The sequence below is a fragment of the Dryas octopetala genome, chromosome 3 (genome assembly GCF_963921425.1).
Source record: "Dryas octopetala chromosome 3, drDryOcto1.1, whole genome shotgun sequence".
NCBI lineage: Eukaryota > Viridiplantae > Streptophyta > Magnoliopsida > Rosales > Rosaceae > Dryas > Dryas octopetala.
The window spans coordinates 9,482,004-9,501,563 of NC_141368.1; the positions used below are offsets into that span (position 1 = coordinate 9,482,004).

At 37.2% G+C, this 19,560-nt stretch overlaps 3 protein-coding genes across 10 annotated transcripts; 2 read left to right on the forward strand and 1 right to left on the reverse strand.

The window, feature by feature from the left end:
• The first annotated feature begins 985 nt into the window (after positions 1-985).
• On the forward strand, positions 986-6,703 carry BAM2 (beta-amylase 2). 2 transcript variants are annotated; one of them, XM_086235549.1, is made up of 9 exons: positions 986-1,440; positions 1,594-1,665; positions 2,168-2,371; positions 3,242-3,436; positions 3,724-3,888; positions 4,104-4,364; positions 4,440-4,658; positions 5,113-5,332; positions 6,327-6,702. In XM_086235549.1, exons 1-9 carry the CDS (start codon positions 1,162-1,164, stop codon positions 6,353-6,355), a joined length of 1,644 nt encoding a protein of 547 aa, XP_086091675.1. In that variant the 5' UTR covers positions 986-1,161; the 3' UTR covers positions 6,356-6,702. The 2 variants fall into 2 exon arrangements, with proteins under 2 accessions (XP_086091675.1, XP_086091676.1); XM_086235550.1 differs by lacking the exon at positions 1,594-1,665 and having other exon boundaries at positions 6,327-6,703.
• A 1,229-nt stretch (positions 6,704-7,932) lies between these two features.
• BAM7 (beta-amylase 7) lies at positions 7,933-13,784 on the forward strand. 5 transcript variants are annotated; one of them, XM_086237367.1, is made up of 11 exons: positions 7,933-8,512; positions 8,913-9,491; positions 9,857-10,141; positions 10,509-10,586; positions 10,798-10,995; positions 11,329-11,523; positions 11,770-11,934; positions 12,052-12,312; positions 12,591-12,809; positions 13,021-13,240; positions 13,459-13,784. In XM_086237367.1, the coding sequence occupies exons 2-11, from the start codon at positions 9,039-9,041 to the stop codon at positions 13,485-13,487; spliced, it is 2,103 nt and encodes a 700-aa protein (XP_086093493.1). In that variant the 5' UTR covers positions 7,933-8,512; positions 8,913-9,038; the 3' UTR covers positions 13,488-13,784. The 5 variants fall into 5 exon arrangements, with proteins under 5 accessions (XP_086093493.1, XP_086093494.1, XP_086093491.1 ...); XM_086237365.1 differs by having other exon boundaries at positions 7,937-8,512; positions 8,883-9,491; positions 10,798-11,001; XM_086237366.1 differs by having other exon boundaries at positions 7,937-8,512; positions 8,892-9,491; positions 10,798-11,001.
• Positions 13,785-14,174: 390 nt separating this feature from the next.
• Positions 14,175-17,365, reverse strand: LOC147290609 (alpha/beta-Hydrolases superfamily protein). 3 transcript variants are annotated; one of them, XM_086238393.1, is made up of 6 exons: positions 16,961-17,358; positions 15,819-16,529; positions 15,461-15,519; positions 15,114-15,242; positions 14,827-14,962; positions 14,175-14,687 (listed from the first exon to the last, which is right to left on the reverse strand). In XM_086238393.1, the coding sequence occupies exons 2-6, from the start codon at positions 16,521-16,523 to the stop codon at positions 14,367-14,369; spliced, it is 1,350 nt and encodes a 449-aa protein (XP_086094519.1). In that variant the 5' UTR covers positions 16,524-16,529; positions 16,961-17,358; the 3' UTR covers positions 14,175-14,366. The 3 variants fall into 3 exon arrangements, with proteins under 3 accessions (XP_086094519.1, XP_086094518.1, XP_086094520.1); XM_086238392.1 differs by having other exon boundaries at positions 16,930-17,357; XM_086238394.1 differs by having other exon boundaries at positions 14,527-14,757; positions 16,930-17,365.
• Between the last annotated feature and the right edge of the window lie 2,195 nt (positions 17,366-19,560).

Consider the following 19,560-nt stretch of genomic DNA (forward strand, 5'->3'; position numbering starts at 1 on the left):
AGAAAAAGGAAAGGAGAGGGGGAGAGAGAAAAGGGAAGGGTTGAGCTGTCGACGACCCCGCCGGCGACCTTGCCGGCGGTGGGGGTGGCTGAGGGAGGTGTCGGGGTAGGGTGTGTGTTGTCTGGGTTTTGGGAGGGGTGTGTATAAGTTGGGATATTTTGGTAATTGAGAGGGGTATGTATATGAGAAATGTTAATTGTGGGAGGAGTGTGGGGGTGTGAAGTGAGCAAAAGTGAGAAAAGGGTGTGCAAAAAGAAATTTAGGGATGTGCAAATAACAACTCTCTTGAAAAAAGGGAGGGTGGGGATGAGATGCTGATCGGGTAGGTGATGGTTTTTTTTTTTTTTTGGATTTTTCAATTGTACTGAGGGGCAAAGTGGGAAGTTTGTGAAAAACTTGTATAAGGGGGTTAACTTAGCCATTTAGAGAGTGCATACAGAATTTCTCACTTCAATTTTGTTTTCCTATCTCTCTCTCTTCCTTCTCTCTTTGATCCATATTAAGGAGAAAAAAACTTCCATGTAACAGATTTATACATCTATTGTGTCTATATTTTTTCATTACTAATGTAGCAAGTAAGTTTTTTTCATCGAGGGGAGGTTGGCAAGGTTGCCATTTCCATACCCGCCCCGTACGCAAACGAGGACCCCCAACATCTTTTTTGGAAATATTTTTTCTTTTTTAAGCTAAGTGGGCCTAAAGGCCCTAAATTTTGCTGTTGAAACCCACCTATTGAGCTCAAAATAATTATTTAAGCCCAGCCAAGGACGAGCTGGATCAACCCGGCTCGGCAGGCCACACCGGGTGACCGGCCCATGCCCATGTCTAATAACAGGCCATTGGCATATACGTAGCGTTACTGACAGGCTGACACGTATTTTGACGGTACGTCGATCCATATAATCAACCACGTGGACGGTGGAAACTGGTCTGTGACAGTCCATCCGTAGAGAGAGACCTTAATATTATGGAGCTAAAATAACTGTATCTTGGATCCATAAACCTTTTTCGCACGGTTCTCTCCCCGCCACTCCACCTCACCAGCCTGGCTGGTTGGTTCCCGAGAAAACTGTTGGGAAAATGAAAAGGAAAATTGACTTCCACCAACAAGAGGTCCCTTGAAAAGTTTCCGAGAGGGAACAACACTGCAAAAATCAAAAAATGGCACGAATGTCCTCAGTTCAAGTGTTCAACAGCTTCAGGCCACAGCCACCCCCCAGTGCTTGTTGCACAGCGACGACAATGGCTTTGCTGTCGTCCACCACACAGACCCCAATTGCTTCTCTGAGAGTCTCTCCGGGGTTTTGGGGCTCAGTGGAGTACAACTCGTGCCGCTTCACAGTATTGGGTACAATGGGTAGTGCTCGGTCTCTGACTTCGGCCACGGTGAGAGTCAGTGCTCAGAGTACTGAGGTCGGTGAAAATGTTGGTGACAATCAGGTGAGGATTTAAATCCTCTGTTTTGAATGTAATTTTAGTTGTATTAACTTTTGGGGTATTTGTGTTCAAAAATAGTGTTAATGTAGGAAAGACTGAAAATTTAGAGAATGAGTTGAGATCCTTGAACTTTTTTTTTCCCTGGTGTTATGATAGGTTGCAGATTCATCACCTCAAGAGCGTGACTTTACTGGCACGCCTCATGTGCCTGTGTATGTGATGCTACCAGTGAGTTTGTGATGCACTCTCTTCTACTCTATGTTGGGTTTACTATATATACAAATATATATCTTTAGCTAATGGTCATGTTCATTGTCAGATTGTAAACTGTCAACCAAGAACATTGATCAAGTGAAATTATGTATGTATATGTGATCCTAATTAATAGTCTCACTGTAAAATATTTTATGATCGTCTAGCAACATAACATTACCCATATATAATTTTATTGGTTTCAATCGTTCAAATCATTTTTGACTTAATATATATGTGCATATATGATAATGTTTTCTTGTCAAATTGTCAGGATCATTGATTAAGTGAAATTATTTATGAATGTGTACTCATATATATATATAATATGCTTAATTGGGTTTCATTCAAATCCTAATGGGACTCATGCAAAAAATCCTTGTTCAAGGTTTTTCATCTTGTTCATTTTTGATACTATCTTATCACAAGTCATGGCTAATGTAGTTGTTATTGTGTTTCATGGTGGGGGAACTGGCAGTTGAATGCCATCAATATGAACTGTGAGCTAGTGGAGCCAGAAGTTCTGCTAGATCAACTACGGGTATTGAAGTCAGTTGGTGTGGATGGTGTTATGGTTGATTGCTGGTGGGGAATTGTAGAGGCACACAATCCACAGGGATATAATTGGAGTGGCTACAAGAGACTCTTCCAGATTGTGCGTGATCTTGACCTTAAGTTACAGGTGAGTGTTCACGTCTTTTTTCTCTTTTTGCAATTTGTCTTTGCTGCTCTGGTTTTTTTTTCCCTTTAAGAACTCATGTGTACTAAAGGATGGAAAAGTTAGTTCTTAAATGTTGGAATGGTCTTTCAATAAAATTATAATACCAGACTTCTACTTTGCAGTTTTCACAGATTTGAACCTGCACTACTCCATCCAAAAAAAAAAAAAAAAACCTGCACTACTCTCACAATTTAGGTTTATTTTAGAGAACTGATACTGTTAAGGTTCCTAGTAAATGGTTCTGGAAGTGTCATATTTGTCCCTGACATGCACTTTTAGTTTCTTTAGGACATTCATCTGTTACTTACATAGATTAAATCCTATGATTTGTGAAATTAAAGCTAAGGGAATTAAACTTCATTATATTGTTTATCCTTAAAAGTTGTAAGCATGCACTGATTAACATAGTCAAAAAACATAAAACTATTTCCTTTGAATATCTTGGAAACTACTATGACCTTTGTTGATACTTTATATAAATTTTGGCTCTTAGACCCAACATTTTTCAGTCGAGATACTTATACTGAAACACTTGAAAAGGGCTTTGATTTATTCAAATAATTAATTCAGGGCGTTTTGTTCTAAGCTAGGCTTTTTTTAATTTATTTTGATCAGTAAACCTTTGATTATTGCCTTAGGTAAGCGGTGTTACAGTCTTCAGTGGATTTGCGAAAAGCTAGCCTACCATTAATTTGCATTTCATATATTATTTTGTGGGACTGCCTATCTGTCAATCTCATTTTAAATAGGATATATCTCTTCTGCTTTAAATTTTTCCTATGAAGATGTATGTTGGATATGGTTTCATTGTCTTACTCTGTATTGCTATAGGTAGTCATGTCATTCCATGAATGTGGAGGCAATGTTGGGGATGATGTGCATATCCCACTTCCTCACTGGGTGATAGAAATTGGTCAAAAAAATCCTGATATATATTTTACTGATAGAGAGGGGAGACGCAACCCTGAATGCCTCACATGGGGAATTGATAAGGAGCGGGTTTTAAGAGGCCGAACTGCTGTTGAGGTATAGCATTGTCTAATTGCTAAGTTATGCTGATCCTTTTTATTCTATGGATTGCCATCTCTCCATTCTTATATTTGTCTTTTGAGGTGTTTCACTCATGTTTTAAACTAAAATTTTGCTAAACCTATTCTAGCTTTATTATGTTCTGTATTTCCAAGATATTTTCCTTATGTATGCTACGGGAATCAAAACTTGTCTTCGCCTGCATTCTTAAGACATTTGCAGTTTGATGCAGAACTCAAATTCTGAGCTTGTATTGTGTTATTTTTTTAATGAAACCAATGCAGGTTTACTTCGACTACATGAGGAGCTTTAGGGTCGAATTTGATGAATTTTTTGAGGAAGGAATAATCTCAGAGATTGAAGTTGGATTAGGTCCGTGCGGGGAGCTTCGCTATCCTTCTTATCCTGCAAAGCATGGTTGGAAATATCCTGGCATTGGTGAATTCCAGGTACCTTAATAAAGGATGATCATTCATCTTTTTATTATTGGGAGACTGATAAGGTGTTGGCTTTCATGATAAACAGGGACTGCCTGTTATTCTAAATATTAAGTTAATAGCCCTCCATTAGTCTATGGTTATGACCTTAAGCCAGTAACACATTTAATTTGTCACTTTTATCTAAACTGTGCAATAGTTCTCTGAGTCAACCTGGTTCAGTGCAGTGTTATGATCGGTACTTGATGAAGAATCTGAAGGTGACTGCAGAAGCAAGGGGCCATTCCTTCTGGGCCAGAGCACCAGATAATGCAGGCTCTTATAATTCCCAACCACATGACGCAGGGTTTTTCCGTGACGGAGGTGATTATGATAGCTACTACGGAAGATTCTTCCTTAATTGGTACTCCCATGTTTTGGTTGATCATGGTGATCGTGTACTTTCTCTGGCCAATTTAGCTTTTGAAGGCACTTGCATTTCTGCAAAGGTGACTCACTTTCTTGTAGATTATTTTTTCACAAGTTTTCTCTTTGTGAAGTTGCTTTATTTGATTGATGAGCAGGTATCAGGTATTCATTGGTGGTACAAGACTGCCAGCCATGCTGCTGAATTAACTGCTGGATTTTACAATCCATGCAATCGTGATGGGTATGCTCCAATTACAGCAATGTTACAAAAGCAGGGGGCTGCCCTGAATTTCACATGTGTTGAATTGCGCACATCAGACCAACACGAGGACTTTCCGGAAGCACTGGCAGACCCTGAGGGATTAGTTTGGCAGGTAGCAAGCATAGAAACTCCTGTGTGATTTACTTCCTGGGTTATAAGAGTATGTAAAGTAGTAAATAAATATAAACCACCATTTAGGAAATTGAGCATCTGCATCTGGTTAGGCTGGAAAAGGAGAAACTTGAGATGCATCATTTAGATTTTTTAGTTGGATATGCCTACTTTATTTTTTCTAGGGGATGGGGGGAGGCATATTTAGTATCCAGTCAGATTCATTTTCTCTCTCCACGGAAGTTACTGCATTTTTAGAATTAACTTTATAAAGACAAATGTTTCAAAATTTTCTTACTGATGTGGGCAAGCACCACCATTTCAAGGGGGGTGAGTATGTTTGTTACATGTGAAATGATAATAAATCCTCCACATTAGTTAGTTTGAATATTCTGTACATATAGCATTTTTTTTTTTCATTTGATAATGTTTTTGGTGTTCATATTTGTTTTCAGGTGCTGAATGCTGCATGGGATGCTAACATTCCAGTTGCTAGTGAGAATGCTCTTAATTGCCATGATAGAGAAGGTTACAACAAGATATTGGAAAATGCTAAGCCCCGGAATGATCCAGATGGTAGGCATTTATCGGCATTTACTTACCTCAGATTAAGCCCAGTTCTCATGGAGAGGCATAACTTGATGGAGTTCGAACGATTTGTCAAGGGAATGCATGGTAAGAAAAAATGGTTCTCTTTTCTTCTTCTAGTGACTGTTACACTGTTATACATACAAAAGCATGAGCACACACATGCACAGAGAGGCACAGGTATTTCATTTTATGAACTTGTTCACTTATGCTTTACAATATTCATTTATGCTTTGCCAAAATATAAGTTGTTCATTGGTACCTGTTGCTTTTGAATTTTTATTTTACTGAGTATTGATGATGATGAGGTCATTTGTTGGGTCAACATAATAGCATTTTCCACCATTCTTTCTCGTTCCATTTAGATATAATAGAGTAATACCATGCATCGTTTGGGACATCCACTTGCACGCTCAGAAGTGCTTATCTCACATTAAATCAGGCTTCTAGGAGAAGCTCAAAATTCAAGCTTCTCTCTAAAACCTGAATTTGAGCTTAAGCGGGAAGCTCAAAACCAATTAATGAAATTTTGTAGAGTGCCGAAAGTACATTCTTAAATTTGTGTGTGTGTAACAACTTAAACCATAGGATCAACATTTCCTTTTACAAAGGATCTATTGCTAGAAGCTCTTCTTTATAAAGCTCTACTCATCACAGCAGCTTCAAATGGACCCATATACTTACTGAATCTTCTTGCTCCATGACATGGCATGCGGCTTATGGTTGTGCGTCATATGTGATATGTGATATGTATGACAAGCCACTTGAGCAGCCATTTCAGGAAAAATAATTCTGCAAAAGATGGGGTTAGCCTAAATTCCCATACTATGTAAGATGCTCTTTAAACAGGATTTTCACTCTGCAAGTCACCATACAGAGCAATTTACGGCATACTCTCTTGTCCTATGATATCTCTAAGTTTTTGGGTGGATCTGTCCCATATGCTTGTTGCTACAAGAAATTGATATTTCACATACTGATTTGCTTTCTTTTCTTTCCTTTTTCTTTGGTCTGATCTCATAATGTAGTGCTGAAATCATGATTTATGAGTGTCTCACTTCCAAAACACTTGCAAATGCAGGAGAAGCCACTACCGAACCTTCAAATTAATTCAAATGAAAAGCACACTGACTTTCAGGGGATGGACGGCGAGCTTTCTGTTTAGGAGAAGGATATATAAAAAGGCAGGACTCATCTTTATCTGCAAATCCACAGTAGTTCAATACTGTATATAGGAATAAATGAATGTACAGCATGCTACAACTTTGGTCACTAACTGATCCAATTGTGGTTACAAACTTCTCCAGCATGCTTGGAGGAAGAAACAGGTTCAACTATAATAATGGTTCATAAGATTACTTCCATTTCATAGCTCACCCTTACAATCTCACGAGCCTTGTTTTTAGCTTAGAGTTGTTAAACAAAAACAAATAAAATTATTAATAATTAAATAAAATGTCCGTTGACTTTAGGTATCAAATTGTAATGTTTTTTCATTTTAACTACCAAAACGTTTATGTCATTTCATTTTAGATACTAAATTTCAGTTTATGTACAAACTTTTAAAAAACATGTTATTGAGTTATGACTGTCTAATATTCATAACTTTTTAATTGATTTGTTGTTTTTTCAATATTTGCAAGGCTTAAACTTTAATGTTTAGTCTCTGAGTTATAGGACTTCATCCCCCAAATCAAAATCAAAAGTATTAAATTCTTATAAATTTTGAATTTTTATGAATTTGAAACCGTCATAACTGTATAACAAACTAATTTGTGATATAATCTAAAATGTCTTATTCTAGGTTAGTACCTAAATTTAAAAAAATTAGTGTTTTACTATTTTGCTGAAAATTTATTTATATTTGATATTTAATCTTAATTTTCTATTAAATAAACATATGAAACATAAATGAGAAATGATCAGAATTCATTATCAATATCAACATAATGCCAAGTGGATAAGGCCAAAGAAGAAATGAACCCTTCTTGGAAAGATTCCTCGTGAGCTTAACATGGCTGGTTGCATGTGAGATTCCTATACATGATATCAGCCGCCAATAATTGTTTACTCGTATTCGAGATTTATGTATATTGATAATCATTCATATATATATATATATTAATGAAGGAGTACTCTAAAATTAACTGATTAGTAAGTTAATACGAAGTTAACTATTTTTTGGGACCACTACATAACTAATCTCATAATCTGAACTATCAATTATTCAGATCATACTTCAAATATCATTATTGCAAAAAATCAATTAAATCAAAAATCATTTAGTAATATAATTGAGATTAAATAAATTGACGATCAATATTTTCGATAAAAGCATATAAATAGTTGTTATAATCAAATGACTAAATGACTTTCGATTTTGGAAATTTTTTACAAAGATGATCTTTGAAGTAGAGCCTAAAAAATGGACAGTTCAGATTTTGAAATTACATTGTTCAGTGGGCACAATATGATGGTCAGTTTTGTATTAACTTATTAATTAATTAATTTTAGAGAATTCTTATATATCAATAATATATATCAACGAGATAATCGTTAACGCATACACCGATAGTCAACGCAACTGATAATGCGTAGACTGATAATTGTTTGAGATATGAAACTGTTAATAACATTCACATTTACATTCACAACAGTTTTGTAACAACTTGACACAAAAAACAAGTTCATGTGACTCGTCGTCCGGAATCAGGACACACCCAAATCTCGTGCCCTTGGGTCTCCCTCCCAAGCCCGCTCTCCGGTACGTGCGACACGTGTCACTCCTTACGTCCCAACCGTGAAACGCACCCGTTTCGCATGCCTCGCTCGCTCATACACACCCTACACGCACGCCTCGTCCGTGCCAACAAACCCCCCAAACACGCTCGCATTCACACGCGCGACAACCCCCGAGCCACCCTCGCATGCTCGCCCGCACGCTTCTCCTTCTTCTCCATCACTCTCCCGCCCGACCCGACCCGCTCGTCTCCGGCCTGCTCCGCCTTTTCCTCCGGGGAACCGCCCTCTATCCCCGGGAAACGACGCCGTATACTGCATCTCCGGACGCCGGAAAAGTCGGGTGCGAATTCCGATGAGGCAGTTAGGGTTTCTGGAAGGGAAAATGGATAGGTTAGGTGGTTGGTGGTTTGAACTTTGATTGAGGACGAGGAGGTGGAATTCGAGGAGAGAATGGAGCCTTTCGGCAGCTGTAGAGTCAGTTTTGCGAGAAGTTGGTATTTCGGTGATCCAAGCTGATTTTAGAAGGTAATTCAGTTGAGGACTTGGAAAGTTTTTGCTTTTGGCCACTGTTTACTTTTGAGAAAATTGTTTGGTTGCTGAGAAAGCGTAAGAAAAAGTAAATAGAATACAAAGTTGGAGTCTTTATCACTTCTGTCTACTATGTCATTTTTTGTTTTCCATGAGGTCAACTCATTTTAGCCAAATAGTTGTAAATCAAGTCAGTTTTCTATGTTTCTCTGTAATTTTTAAGTGTAGTAGAATTGTTATATTTCATTTCAACCTCCAATATTCTCTCTTCCTCCCAGCTTCTTTGCAGTAGAATACAAAGTTGGAGTCTTTACTGGTTTTGATTAGTGTGAGATATTGCTAATTTTGAAGTTCCAATTTTTGTTAGAATCTACAGGATTATTGCTGTTTTGTTCAGGAAATCTACGCCCTAGAGTAATTATGTGGGAAGTTGAGCAGTAACGATCACATTCAGGATAGAAGGATCAAGCAACTAGGATAATTCAGGGAGTTACAAGTGTAGGATTAAGGAAATAGGGAGATTATGGCAACGAATATTCAAAAGTTGATTGGGACAAGTGAAGAAGATGATGAGGAAGAAATGGATATGGATGTGAAAGAAGAGGACGATGACGATGACGAAGAAGATGGTGAGAAGCATGTTGGTGCTACCCCAATGATGATGGGGGTTGATGGAGGTATGCCAACAAGTAGTAGTAATAATAACCGGTTTCAACACCAGCATTTTCAGGAACAAGTTGGGACCCCAGGAGGTGGAGGAGCTAGGAGGTGTAGACCGATAGAAGAGAAGGAGAGAACCAAGTTAAGAGAGCGGCAGCGTAGGGCGATCACTGCGAGGATCTTAGCAGGGCTGCGGAGGCATGGAAATTATAATCTTAGAGTTAGGGCTGATATCAATGACGTTATTGCGGCTCTGGCTAGGGAAGCTGGCTGGGTTGTTCTTCCGGATGGAACCACTTATCCTTCTAAATCTCAGGTACTTGAATCTTACTTTTCCTGTTTTCTGAATTTTTGGTTTTGTTTATGAACATGAGAGAGAGAGAGAGAGAGAATTATGAAAATTGTCGTTTTGTCTGTCTTATACATGGCAAAGATTGTGAATTTAAAACTGCTGGGTGACTTTTTTATGTAACATTTGCGTGGTTTGACTGTTGCAATGTTTAAGAATTGATCTTCATGTGGTTTATGTATTGACCGATCTTATATCATGAATGCATGTTAGGCTTTGACTTTCTTAATGTGGCTGTGGAGGACATTTGCCTATTGTGAATCTGTGATTCTCATTTCTAACAAATTTCAGAAAAAAACCAAATGGGAATCTTTTCTTTCCAACTTTTACAGGGTCCAAGGCCTGCTGGTGTCAATTCTACAGTGTTGACTTCATCATCTTCACAAATGGTGCCCCAACAAATTCCTGCTTCCCTTAAAGGAGTTACTTCTGGCTATCCGAGCTCTGTGGAGTATAATGCATGCCACATGAAAGGTGTTTTTATTCCCAGTTCATCTCCTTATGATCTCCCCTCAAGTACTCAATCTCAAAATTCATCCATCATGGGAGATGGAGGAGATCAAACAGAGATTCATCCTCTCATTGGTGGCTCCTTGGATAATATTGGTGACAAGCAGGTATTATGACTAGAGCTAAGTTACACCTACAAAACAATTATGTGACGCATTATGCGTCTTGTCATCAAGTGCCATGCTACGTGCAACATATACAGGGGACAGGTGGGAGTGAAATTCGTGGCATGTACTCTAGCCACGTTACAAAGTAAAACAATTATGTTAAAAGGTTCTATAGGTGTAGCATTTCTTTATGACTAAGTTGTTTAGCCTTTAATGATTATATGGGTATATATGTGTATCTTGGTATGCTGGCGATTTTCTGAATTCTCTTATATGGCTCTATAGTTTATTGTTTGAATAGTAAGTTATAGCTTCCTAAGTTGGGCAGCGTCACATGTTTCAACACACTTCCAATTCTTTTTTGTAGATTGTTGACATACCCCAGAAGTTACCAGAACGTGATTTCACCAGCACCGCTTACATTCCAGTTTATGTGATGCTACCAGTGAGTTCTGTAATTTTACTTCTGTTCTATTAATATATAAGTTAAATGTTTGGTTTTATGTTTTTCAATACCTTGCATTTCTATTGTGTATCCTGCTTTAGAGGTTGCCATGTCAAGAAAGAGTTTAAGTTTGTTTGATAGATATGGTTTCTCTTAAGGCTTATTCTCTAATCTGTATGCTCTTTTATCATGGCTTATCTTTTGTTGGCAGCTAGGTGTCATTAATATGAAGTGTGAGCTGGTTGATCCAGATGGACTATTAAAGCAGCTAAGGGTATTGAAATCAGTTAATGTTGATGGTGTTATGGTTGATTGCTGGTGGGGAATAGTAGAGGGACATGCTCCACAGGAGTATAACTGGAATGGATACAGGAGGCTCTTTCAGATGGTGCGCGAGCTTAAGCTGAAGGTGCAGGTGAGTTTTATGTGGACATGTTTTGCTTGCAGTAGCTTTTTTGCTCTCAGTGGGCATATAAACATGTGTGGTTAATAGTTTTTCCTTCTCCACGATCATCTGTATCTTTTCCAAGGTTTTCCTGTAGTGCATGACAAATTTTGAGACTAATAAGTCTTTACAATGTGTGAACCTAGGAACTTTCTCCCCCTTTCTCGTACTGTAAATTCACTCACTATTGACCATTACCTTAAAAATTTGGAGATAATTTATTCATTTAGACATGGTTACATTTGTTGATTCTTTTGAAAGTCATTCTGGGTCTGATGAGCAACTTCCCTGTTTCAGGTTGTGATGTCGTTTCATGAATGTGGAGGTAATGTTGGTGATGATGTATGTATTCCACTGCCCCATTGGGTTGCTGAAATTGGTAGAAGCAACCCTGACATATTTTTCACGGATCGAGAGGGAAGACGTAATCCCGAATGCCTTTCATGGGGCATAGACAAGGAAAGAGTTTTAAGAGGCCGGACAGCTGTTGAGGTATTACTGTCAGATATGGTCATCAGACATTAATCTTTGTGCTTGCAATTGGTATTAAAATTGTAGCAATCATACTCTTTGTATAACAAAAACATGTATGTCTATTGATCTATATACTTGTTTGCTTGTGTGTAAAAAAAAAAAAAATTTGTATACAGATGACAGTAATTTTTATATTATTGAACCATGTTTTGAAGGGTAGTCCTATGTAGTAAGTTTCAAATTTTAATGTTTTAACTAATGTAGGTATACTTTGACTTCATGAGAAGCTTCCGTGTAGAGTTGGGCGAATTCTTTGAAGATGGTATTTTCTCCATGATTCAAGTTGGACTAGGTCCATGTGGGGAACTACGATACCCATCTTGTCCTGTAAAGCATGGTTGGCGGAATCCTGGCATCGGTGAATTTCAGGTAATTTGTTGAATAATTTTATATCTTTTTATGAAGCGAATAAGTCTGTTGATTTCCTCTGAATCGGGGCTATCTTGCAAGTTGCTTTCTTCACTTTGAACTTTTAAAAACTTGCAGTGTTACGATCAGTATTTTCTGAAAAGTCTGAGGAAGGCAGCAGAAGCAAGGGGACACTCCTTCTGGGGTAGAGGTCCTGATAATGCAGGTTCTTATAATTCCCGACCACATGAAACCGGTTTCTTTTGCGATGGAGGTGATTATGATGGCTACTATGGCAGGTTCTTTCTTAATTGGTACTCTCGAGTTTTAGTTGATCATGGTGATCGGGTACTTTCTCTTGCGAAGTTAGCTTTTGATGGCACCTTCATTGCTGCAAAGGTGAGTTAGCTTCTCATCATTTGAACATTCATGAAAGATGAATTTAAGATCTGATATTCGAGCTTGTCTTTGGTGTTTTTTGAATGCTTTGGCCGCATTTTCAAAGTGAAGTGCCTAATTGTCTTTTTTCTATGTCAAATTCTAAATTCAAGTTCTTATCCCTTGCACAAATGAAGAATGTTATGCATGCTCTTCATGATTAATATTGTCGAGTTTTGAAAGTGGATTGCTAATTATGGCTTGATCAGTCAGTTTTCTATATTTTAATTGCTAAGCAGCTAGCAGGTATTCACTGGTGGTACAAGACAGCCAGTCATGCTGCTGAATTGACTGCGGGCTTCTATAATTCATGCAACCGTGATGGTTATGCTGCAATTGTGACAATGCTAAAGAAGCATGGAGCTGCTTTAAACTTAGCATGCACTGAATTGCACATGTTAGACCAGCATGAAGACTTCCAAGAGACACTAGGAGATCCTGAGGGTTTATTCTGGCAAGTAAGCGTCAAATTTATCTAAAACCTCCTGCTTACCTTCAAACTTTCCTTTTTCTGATCCAAGCTCAACAATTTTCATGATTTAAGTTGGCATTTCATTAGGTAGAATAGGACTTCTTGTGGAGAAATCTGTCAATTTTGGAAAATATGGGGTGAACAATGCATCTGTAGGGGAAATCATTGGCAATCAACCTTATATTCTTCCATTTCAGGTGTTGAATGCTGCATGGGATGTTTGTGTACCAGTTTCTAGTGAGAATGCTCTTTCTTTTCACGACCGTGTTGGGTACAACAAGATATTGGATAATGCCAAGCCCTTGACTGATCCAGATGGAAGGCATTTGTCATCGTTCACCTACCTTAGGCTCAGTCCACTTCTAATGGAAAGACATAACTTCATGGAATTTGAACGATTTGTTAAGAGAATGCATGGTAAGGCACTCTTTAACATTTTATGGAAATAGTTCAATGCATTCTGACTCTGTTTGATGAATGACTGCCTCTTTTGGCATATAAGCAAACCTCCACTTATAAGAACTATTCCACATTGGAGAACATAAATAAATAAAAATAATCAGAATCAGTGTACACAATTGTTGCTGTCCATTTTGAATACGATTATGAGGTATATTTCTTCATTTTCACTGCAGGTGAAGCTGTTCTTGACCTCCAAGTATAGCAGGTAGAATGAAGTCTCTGCAGATAGTGTTTTATTTATTGCTTTAGAAAGGAGAGGTCTGTCCAGATAGTGTATTATCTTATTTAGAAAAAAAAAAAATCTTGCTCCCCAAAAATGTTGGGTTCCTATTATTTCAGATGAGGGTCTTAGTATTAGTCAGTTACCCAGTAGACATGACAGTGGCTAACAATGAGATTTGAACTGTTTTGTAGTCGGGCAACACAAACAATGACTCATATGTAAAAGTAATTTAAATGTAAAATCCCCTTAGGCAGTTAGGCCTTAGTCTTTTATAAAGCATGCAAGCAGAAATTACATTCTTTTTTTTTTTTTTTTACCAGATTGCTGTTACTCAATGTGTTCCGAGTATATAATAAGCTGACATTAATTTGCTCAAGATAGCCACAGGCCAAGGTTGGCAACAATGTCCTTTACAATAATTTTACACAATATTAAAGTTGTAATTAAAAAAATATTGAATATTGGGTGGGAAGTCAAACAACCTTTTCTTTTTATTTTTTATCTTTTTTTTAGGGGGTGGTTAAGAGGGAGATCCATACATACTGGCTCCACGTACCTGGTCAAAATATGGTGCATGATTTAATGATCACTGGTCTCCATGCACAAACCCATAAACCCACACACATTTAGCCGCGGTAGGCAATCAACAAATTCATCACCAGATCATATAATTATAATCATTGAACTTTTATATAATTGATGATGGCATGGCAGCCCAACGTTTTATGTACAGCTTCAATTTCATGTACTGCCTCTCATGCCCCTTTAACACAATCAACAACCTCCAACAAAGGATGCTTCACAAGAATCAAAGAATTGCTTTTTCCTGGCTAAGTTACAACGTGAATCTGTAGATGGTTATGACTTCTTGAACACCACGTCACCAGACTCGTCCACGTCGAAAAGCCGCTCTACAAAATCATCCCAGCTATCACTCCTTCTCTTTAATGGTTCAATGGAAGTCTCCCCATTTGATCTGCCAGAATTCTCCCCCTCTTTGGTTTCAATGAATGTAAATGTTCCATACGAAGAAGAAGAGTAAGCATGAGGGATATCCAAAGCTATTGCTTTCTGCAGTGCAGCTTCGTACTCCTGGCAGTGTTCACGGACAAGGGTCTTTTGTCGCTCCATCCTCTGTTTTGCTGGAACTCCCATAATGCTATCTTTCTCCATCATTAACTGATCTCATCGGAAAATAATACATCAATGCTACTACAAGGATGGGAATCTCCAAATCTTCCAACTTAAGCTAAGGAGTAGGATTGTCATTAGGAATCTGACAGAATTTTAAACAGTAGCTGATGATCTAAGAACTTACATCAAAAGCCTTTTGTGATTCTCTCTCTATCCAGACTATGGCATGGTCAGAAGTAGCGTTGCAAGAAAGAACTATGTGCTCAAACCTCCCATCCACAGGCACTGCTGTTTTCACAACTGGAGGATACCTTCCTATTCTGCAACCAGTAAGCTCCCAATGAATGGCTGTAGTTCAATCTATTTCTCACCCCAAAAGTTATCATATGATGCAGATGCCATTTAATGTCTGAAATCTAACAAAACAATCCAAATGCATTGAAATTGTAGTGAAACTACATCCTAATATACCTGAAGGGCTTCCGCTCAACAATGTGATAGAGACGACCAGGTGCATATAGCCTCCTTGGATCCGTAAGCTTATTCTCTTCCAGTGTGCATGTATCCTTCAAGCACATTATGCACAGTAAACATGGCAAACTGTGCAAAGAAGGAAAACAACCTTAGTATCTCAAGAGGATATTACAGGTGCAATCTGAATTGTATTAGCATACGTTGCAATAATAAGTCTTTCTTTTCTTTAGTTCCTTCCACAGTTTTAGCTGTAGATGTGTTTCTGTGTTACATGACATCATATGCATTATGATTTATGAATTACCAAATGCAAGAAAGGTGACAAAAAACGTACTGTGTTTTACCAGAAAAGTGATTTGAATAGATCCTCTAAGGCGGTGGTTGTTCGAGGTAAGAAATCATCCTGGTTCATTGTAACAACTGTATTAGAACATTAGAGCCTATATAATCACCATAGGCAGAAAGCATACCAATTCCTATAAACAAAAGTGACCTATTTTATATGGGCAGCCTTGTTTACTAATGGATATCAACTTGCTTATATAACTTGTTCAATGTACATTTCATGAAGGTTTGCTTTTCTCCACAATTCAGGTTTCACCACATTATATAACCGATGAATTAAACCAAGTAAATATCAACCAACAATATACAAGTAACAAGCAAAGCACAAGTGTGTAGAGTGGAATATGATAATCTTACCTGGAGTACAATAGAATTGATAACATCCGAATATCTCACAGCCAGATTCAGTGACATACATCTAGCAGGAGCTGTAGCATAGCATCTAATCTTCTTCCTCTCAACAATTCCCAATTTGTTCCGATTCTGAAGTGCCACCAATGCCAGTAATGCCACCACACCAGCCCCCAGGGAATGTCCAGTAAATGTCAGGGAATAATTTGGATTTTTCATTACCAATTCCTTCAAAAATTCACACTCTGCATCAAATATCCACTCTGCGGCCTTCAATAGTCCATTGTGGACATACCCACCATCAAATTTTGTCTGCCCAAGTTTGTTATCAAGCATAATCAAATAATCACTTTCCTTTGCTAAATTGAGTCCCCTAACTGCCAATATTATATCATTATTCTTATGATCAAGGTAGACCATATAAGGAGGAACACGGCCAAGGGTTTGTTCATAGTCTTTACGTAAAACGACCCAATCAGGATCTATACCATAACCTCCAGGGGGTGCCCAAAGTGGGTTGCGGAGGTCATCCTCATAGACGGCCAGAATTAGGCGACAAAGGCGAGGGATGGGCTCAAATTCTTCAGCAGTGGCTAGACCCCAGTTTTCACTTTCACAGCCTGCAGTGTAGAGGCATTTCAACCACACCCAACGGGCACAGGCCAGACAGTATACACTCTCAAGGATAGGAATCCCACAGCAGATTGACATGGACGCCTATGAATCAAGCATGTAAAGAAATGTCAAGAACTCAATGTGGAAATTTGAAAGAAGAAAGAAAAGAAACAAGTGTTACATTGGGCTCAGTAGCTCAATAGGTACACATCTAGGTATTGAGTAAAATGAATTAGAAATGGAAAATAGATGTTGAACTCCTATATTTGAGTGAAAAAACCAGTTGGGTTCTAGAATATAGTTGGATTATAGAGCAAATGAACAGAAATAGCTTTAGATATCAACTGACAATCATAATGAGGAACTGAAATAGAAACCTATAGTTGAATTTGAATTTGAATGAATGAAATAAAGGAAACGGTGAAAGATTCTTCAATAAGATATAACCACAGCTAAACAGGCACTATATGGAGGAATCAAGTGAGTGATCAGAGATATATACATGTATTAAAGCTCAAAGTGCATGAACTTGCATTGAAGCAGAAACACTTGCACAAAATAGTTGCAGCCAAAGCATAGTAGTCTCCAATCAATATGGATCAAATCCCATATGTCAAAAATTGAATTCGAATGAAACCCAGGTTCAGAAAACTTGGAACAGGTACAGGCTAGGGATTTTAGGGTCTTTTAGAACAAAAACCATAAAGATCACCAATTAGCTAAAAGCTTACAGACAAACACAATTACTTGCACACAGAGAACAACATATAATAGAACAATTAAGGAAGAAACACTGTGTTTAACTTTATGATAATGAAATGGGGTTTTACAGGGGGACTGGGATTGGGAAAGTGGAAGCTTTTTGTACTATTTTGGATTGTGGTTCCAATGAGAAAGTGGATGACATATATACATGTATATGCATGAATTTCAAAGAAATACAAAAAGAAAAAAACAAAATATAAGATAGAGAGCAGATATCGAGATGGAAGAATTTAGAAACTGTGTTGAGGTCTTACCTGCAAGTCAAACTCATTTCTTTTTGGGTAGCTTCAAGAATCTACTAACCAAAATGCTTTTATTCCATTCAAACTTTATATAAGCTGTAATCATTGGTTTTTTATTTCTTTTATATTCTTTCTTTTTTCTCTTAAATATTCATTTGACCATTGGCTGATTAGGCTTGAGCATTGAAATTGAATGCATGTAAAGTTGGTAGGTGATGCAGTTGGGCAGATGAGACTGAGAGTCCACTTAAACATTGCCTGGCCTTGGCCCAATGTTTTTAGAGCATGGGCTTTGCATTTCATCTTGACCCTTCTGTCTGAACTTGAGCTATGAGTCAAAACAATAGTTCAACGTCTCATAGTTTATTTGTTTTCTTTTGGTAACTAGGAGGATCTTCACAATTCATGCTTTCATTTCGTGTAATTACTACAAAATCACAAGCATAAGGTGAATCAAAATATTTTTGCATATAAAAGTTTGAACTTACAACATACAACATTTAAGCTTACAAGGAAGGTTTATACTCACTCTTTTACTATTTGAAAGTTCTATCATATATATAAAAAAAAGAGTTTCACAATCGTCCTCTCAAAATAATCTCCATATAATTTTATTTTTCTCTAAACTTGACTTGTCATATTAATCTCCCTAGGATGCACTCATGGTGTCAATTCTAATCACACCAATGACATAAGGAGGTAGGGGTCACCAAAAAGCCCAAGGCCCGAAGCCCGCCCGGGCCGGCCGGAATAGTCATTGGGCTGGGCTTGGGCCATTCCTTTAAAGCCTACGGGCCGCCCGAATCTCGGCCAGCTTAGGCCCGCTCAAAGCTCGCCTGCTTAGGCCCAACCCAAAGCCCATTTACACACAATATATCTTCAATAAAAAAAATATAGGAAGAAGCTATGTTGTGAACCGAATATGAGACCTCATGGAACAAACTTCAACTCTCAACCAACTGAGTTAACTAGTTTATTTGTCTAATTGGTGAATCATAAAATATTTAATAGGTTTTTTGTTTGTATACTCTAATAAATTATTAATATGCTTATTAAGTTATTATATAATACTATAATCATATAATGTTCGTAAATAGTAATAGTGTAAACTGTGTAATACCATAAATAATAAACTTTTAAACTTATATATAACATTACAAATTTACAACCATAGTTATTATAATAAGCTTTTATAATACAACTATAATTAAAGTTATTAAACCATGATCGTTCATTAATTCAACGATCTGAACCGTTCATTTTTTATGTTGATAGTCAAAGATCATCCTTACAAAAAATCGGTCAAATAGAAATTCATCTACCCATTCGAATATTCGATTATCATTAGAAAAACCACAATCATTCATTAATTCGACCACCGTTACGTCACTCTTACATCTCCGATTGAGCTAATTTTTTGCAAAGATTCTCTTTGAGTGGAGAACTAAAGTTTGAACGGTTCGGATCGTTGAAAACATGATCGATATGTGAGCTTCTACATATAAATACACTTGAAGAGTATAATTCAAATAACTTTCTCGTTGAAACCTTATTGTTTCCATAATTATGAAGACCACAACGTGATTTCAACAATCTAACCCGTTCATTTTCTATGGTCATAGTCAAAGATCATCCTTACAAAAAATCGGTCAAATTGAAATTCATCTACCCATTTGATTATCATTAGAAAAACCACGATCGCTCATTCATTCGACTACCGTTATGTCACTTTTACATCTCCGATTGAGCTCATTTTTTACACGAATTATCTTTGAGTGAGGAACTAAAATTTGAACGGTTCGGATCATTGAAAACACAATTGCATCGTTTGTTTATAAAAATATGTAATAAAATATATAATAAAACATATGTATATTTATGTTTTATTATAGTTGTAATGTTATATATAATTTTAAAAGTTTATTATTTATAGTATTACGCTATTACTAACATAATAGTATTATATAATAACTTAATAAGCATATTAATAATTTATTAAAGTAAACAAACGAAAGAACTATTAAATATGTTATGATTCATAAACTTAACAAATAAACTAGTCGGCTTAGTTGGTTGAGAGTTGAAGTTTGTTATATGAGGTCTCATGTTCAAATCACAACATAACT

What these genes read in the sequence shown, in the direction of transcription:
- BAM7 (XM_086237365.1), top strand. Translation starts at nt 9,039, where the DNA reads ATGGCAACGAATATTCAAAAGTTGATTGGGACAAGTGAAGAAGATGAT. An exon ending in CAGTTTATGTGATGCTACCA is followed by an intron (nt 10,587 to 10,797) that starts GTGAGTTCTGTA and finishes TTTTGTTGGCAG; the next exon opens with CTAGGTGTCATTAATATGAA. An exon ending in CTGAGGGTTTATTCTGGCAA is followed by an intron (nt 12,810 to 13,020) that starts GTAAGCGTCAAA and finishes CTTCCATTTCAG; the next exon opens with GTGTTGAATGCTGCATGGGA.
- BAM2 (XM_086235549.1), top strand. Translation starts at nt 1,162, where the DNA reads ATGGCACGAATGTCCTCAGTTCAAGTGTTCAACAGCTTCAGGCCACAG. An exon ending in ATCTTGACCTTAAGTTACAG is followed by an intron (nt 2,372 to 3,241) that starts GTGAGTGTTCAC and finishes GTATTGCTATAG; the next exon opens with GTAGTCATGTCATTCCATGA. An exon ending in CTGAGGGATTAGTTTGGCAG is followed by an intron (nt 4,659 to 5,112) that starts GTAGCAAGCATA and finishes ATTTGTTTTCAG; the next exon opens with GTGCTGAATGCTGCATGGGA.
- LOC147290609 (XM_086238393.1), bottom strand. Translation starts at nt 16,523, where the DNA reads ATGTCAATCTGCTGTGGGATTCCTATCCTTGAGAGTGTATACTGTCTG. An exon ending in GTTGAGCGGAAGCCCTTCAG is followed by an intron (nt 14,963 to 15,113) that starts GTATATTAGGAT and finishes TACTGGTTGCAG; the next exon opens with AATAGGAAGGTATCCTCCAG. An exon ending in AATCACAAAAGGCTTTTGAT is followed by an intron (nt 14,688 to 14,826) that starts GTAAGTTCTTAG and finishes CGATGAGATCAG; the next exon opens with TTAATGATGGAGAAAGATAG.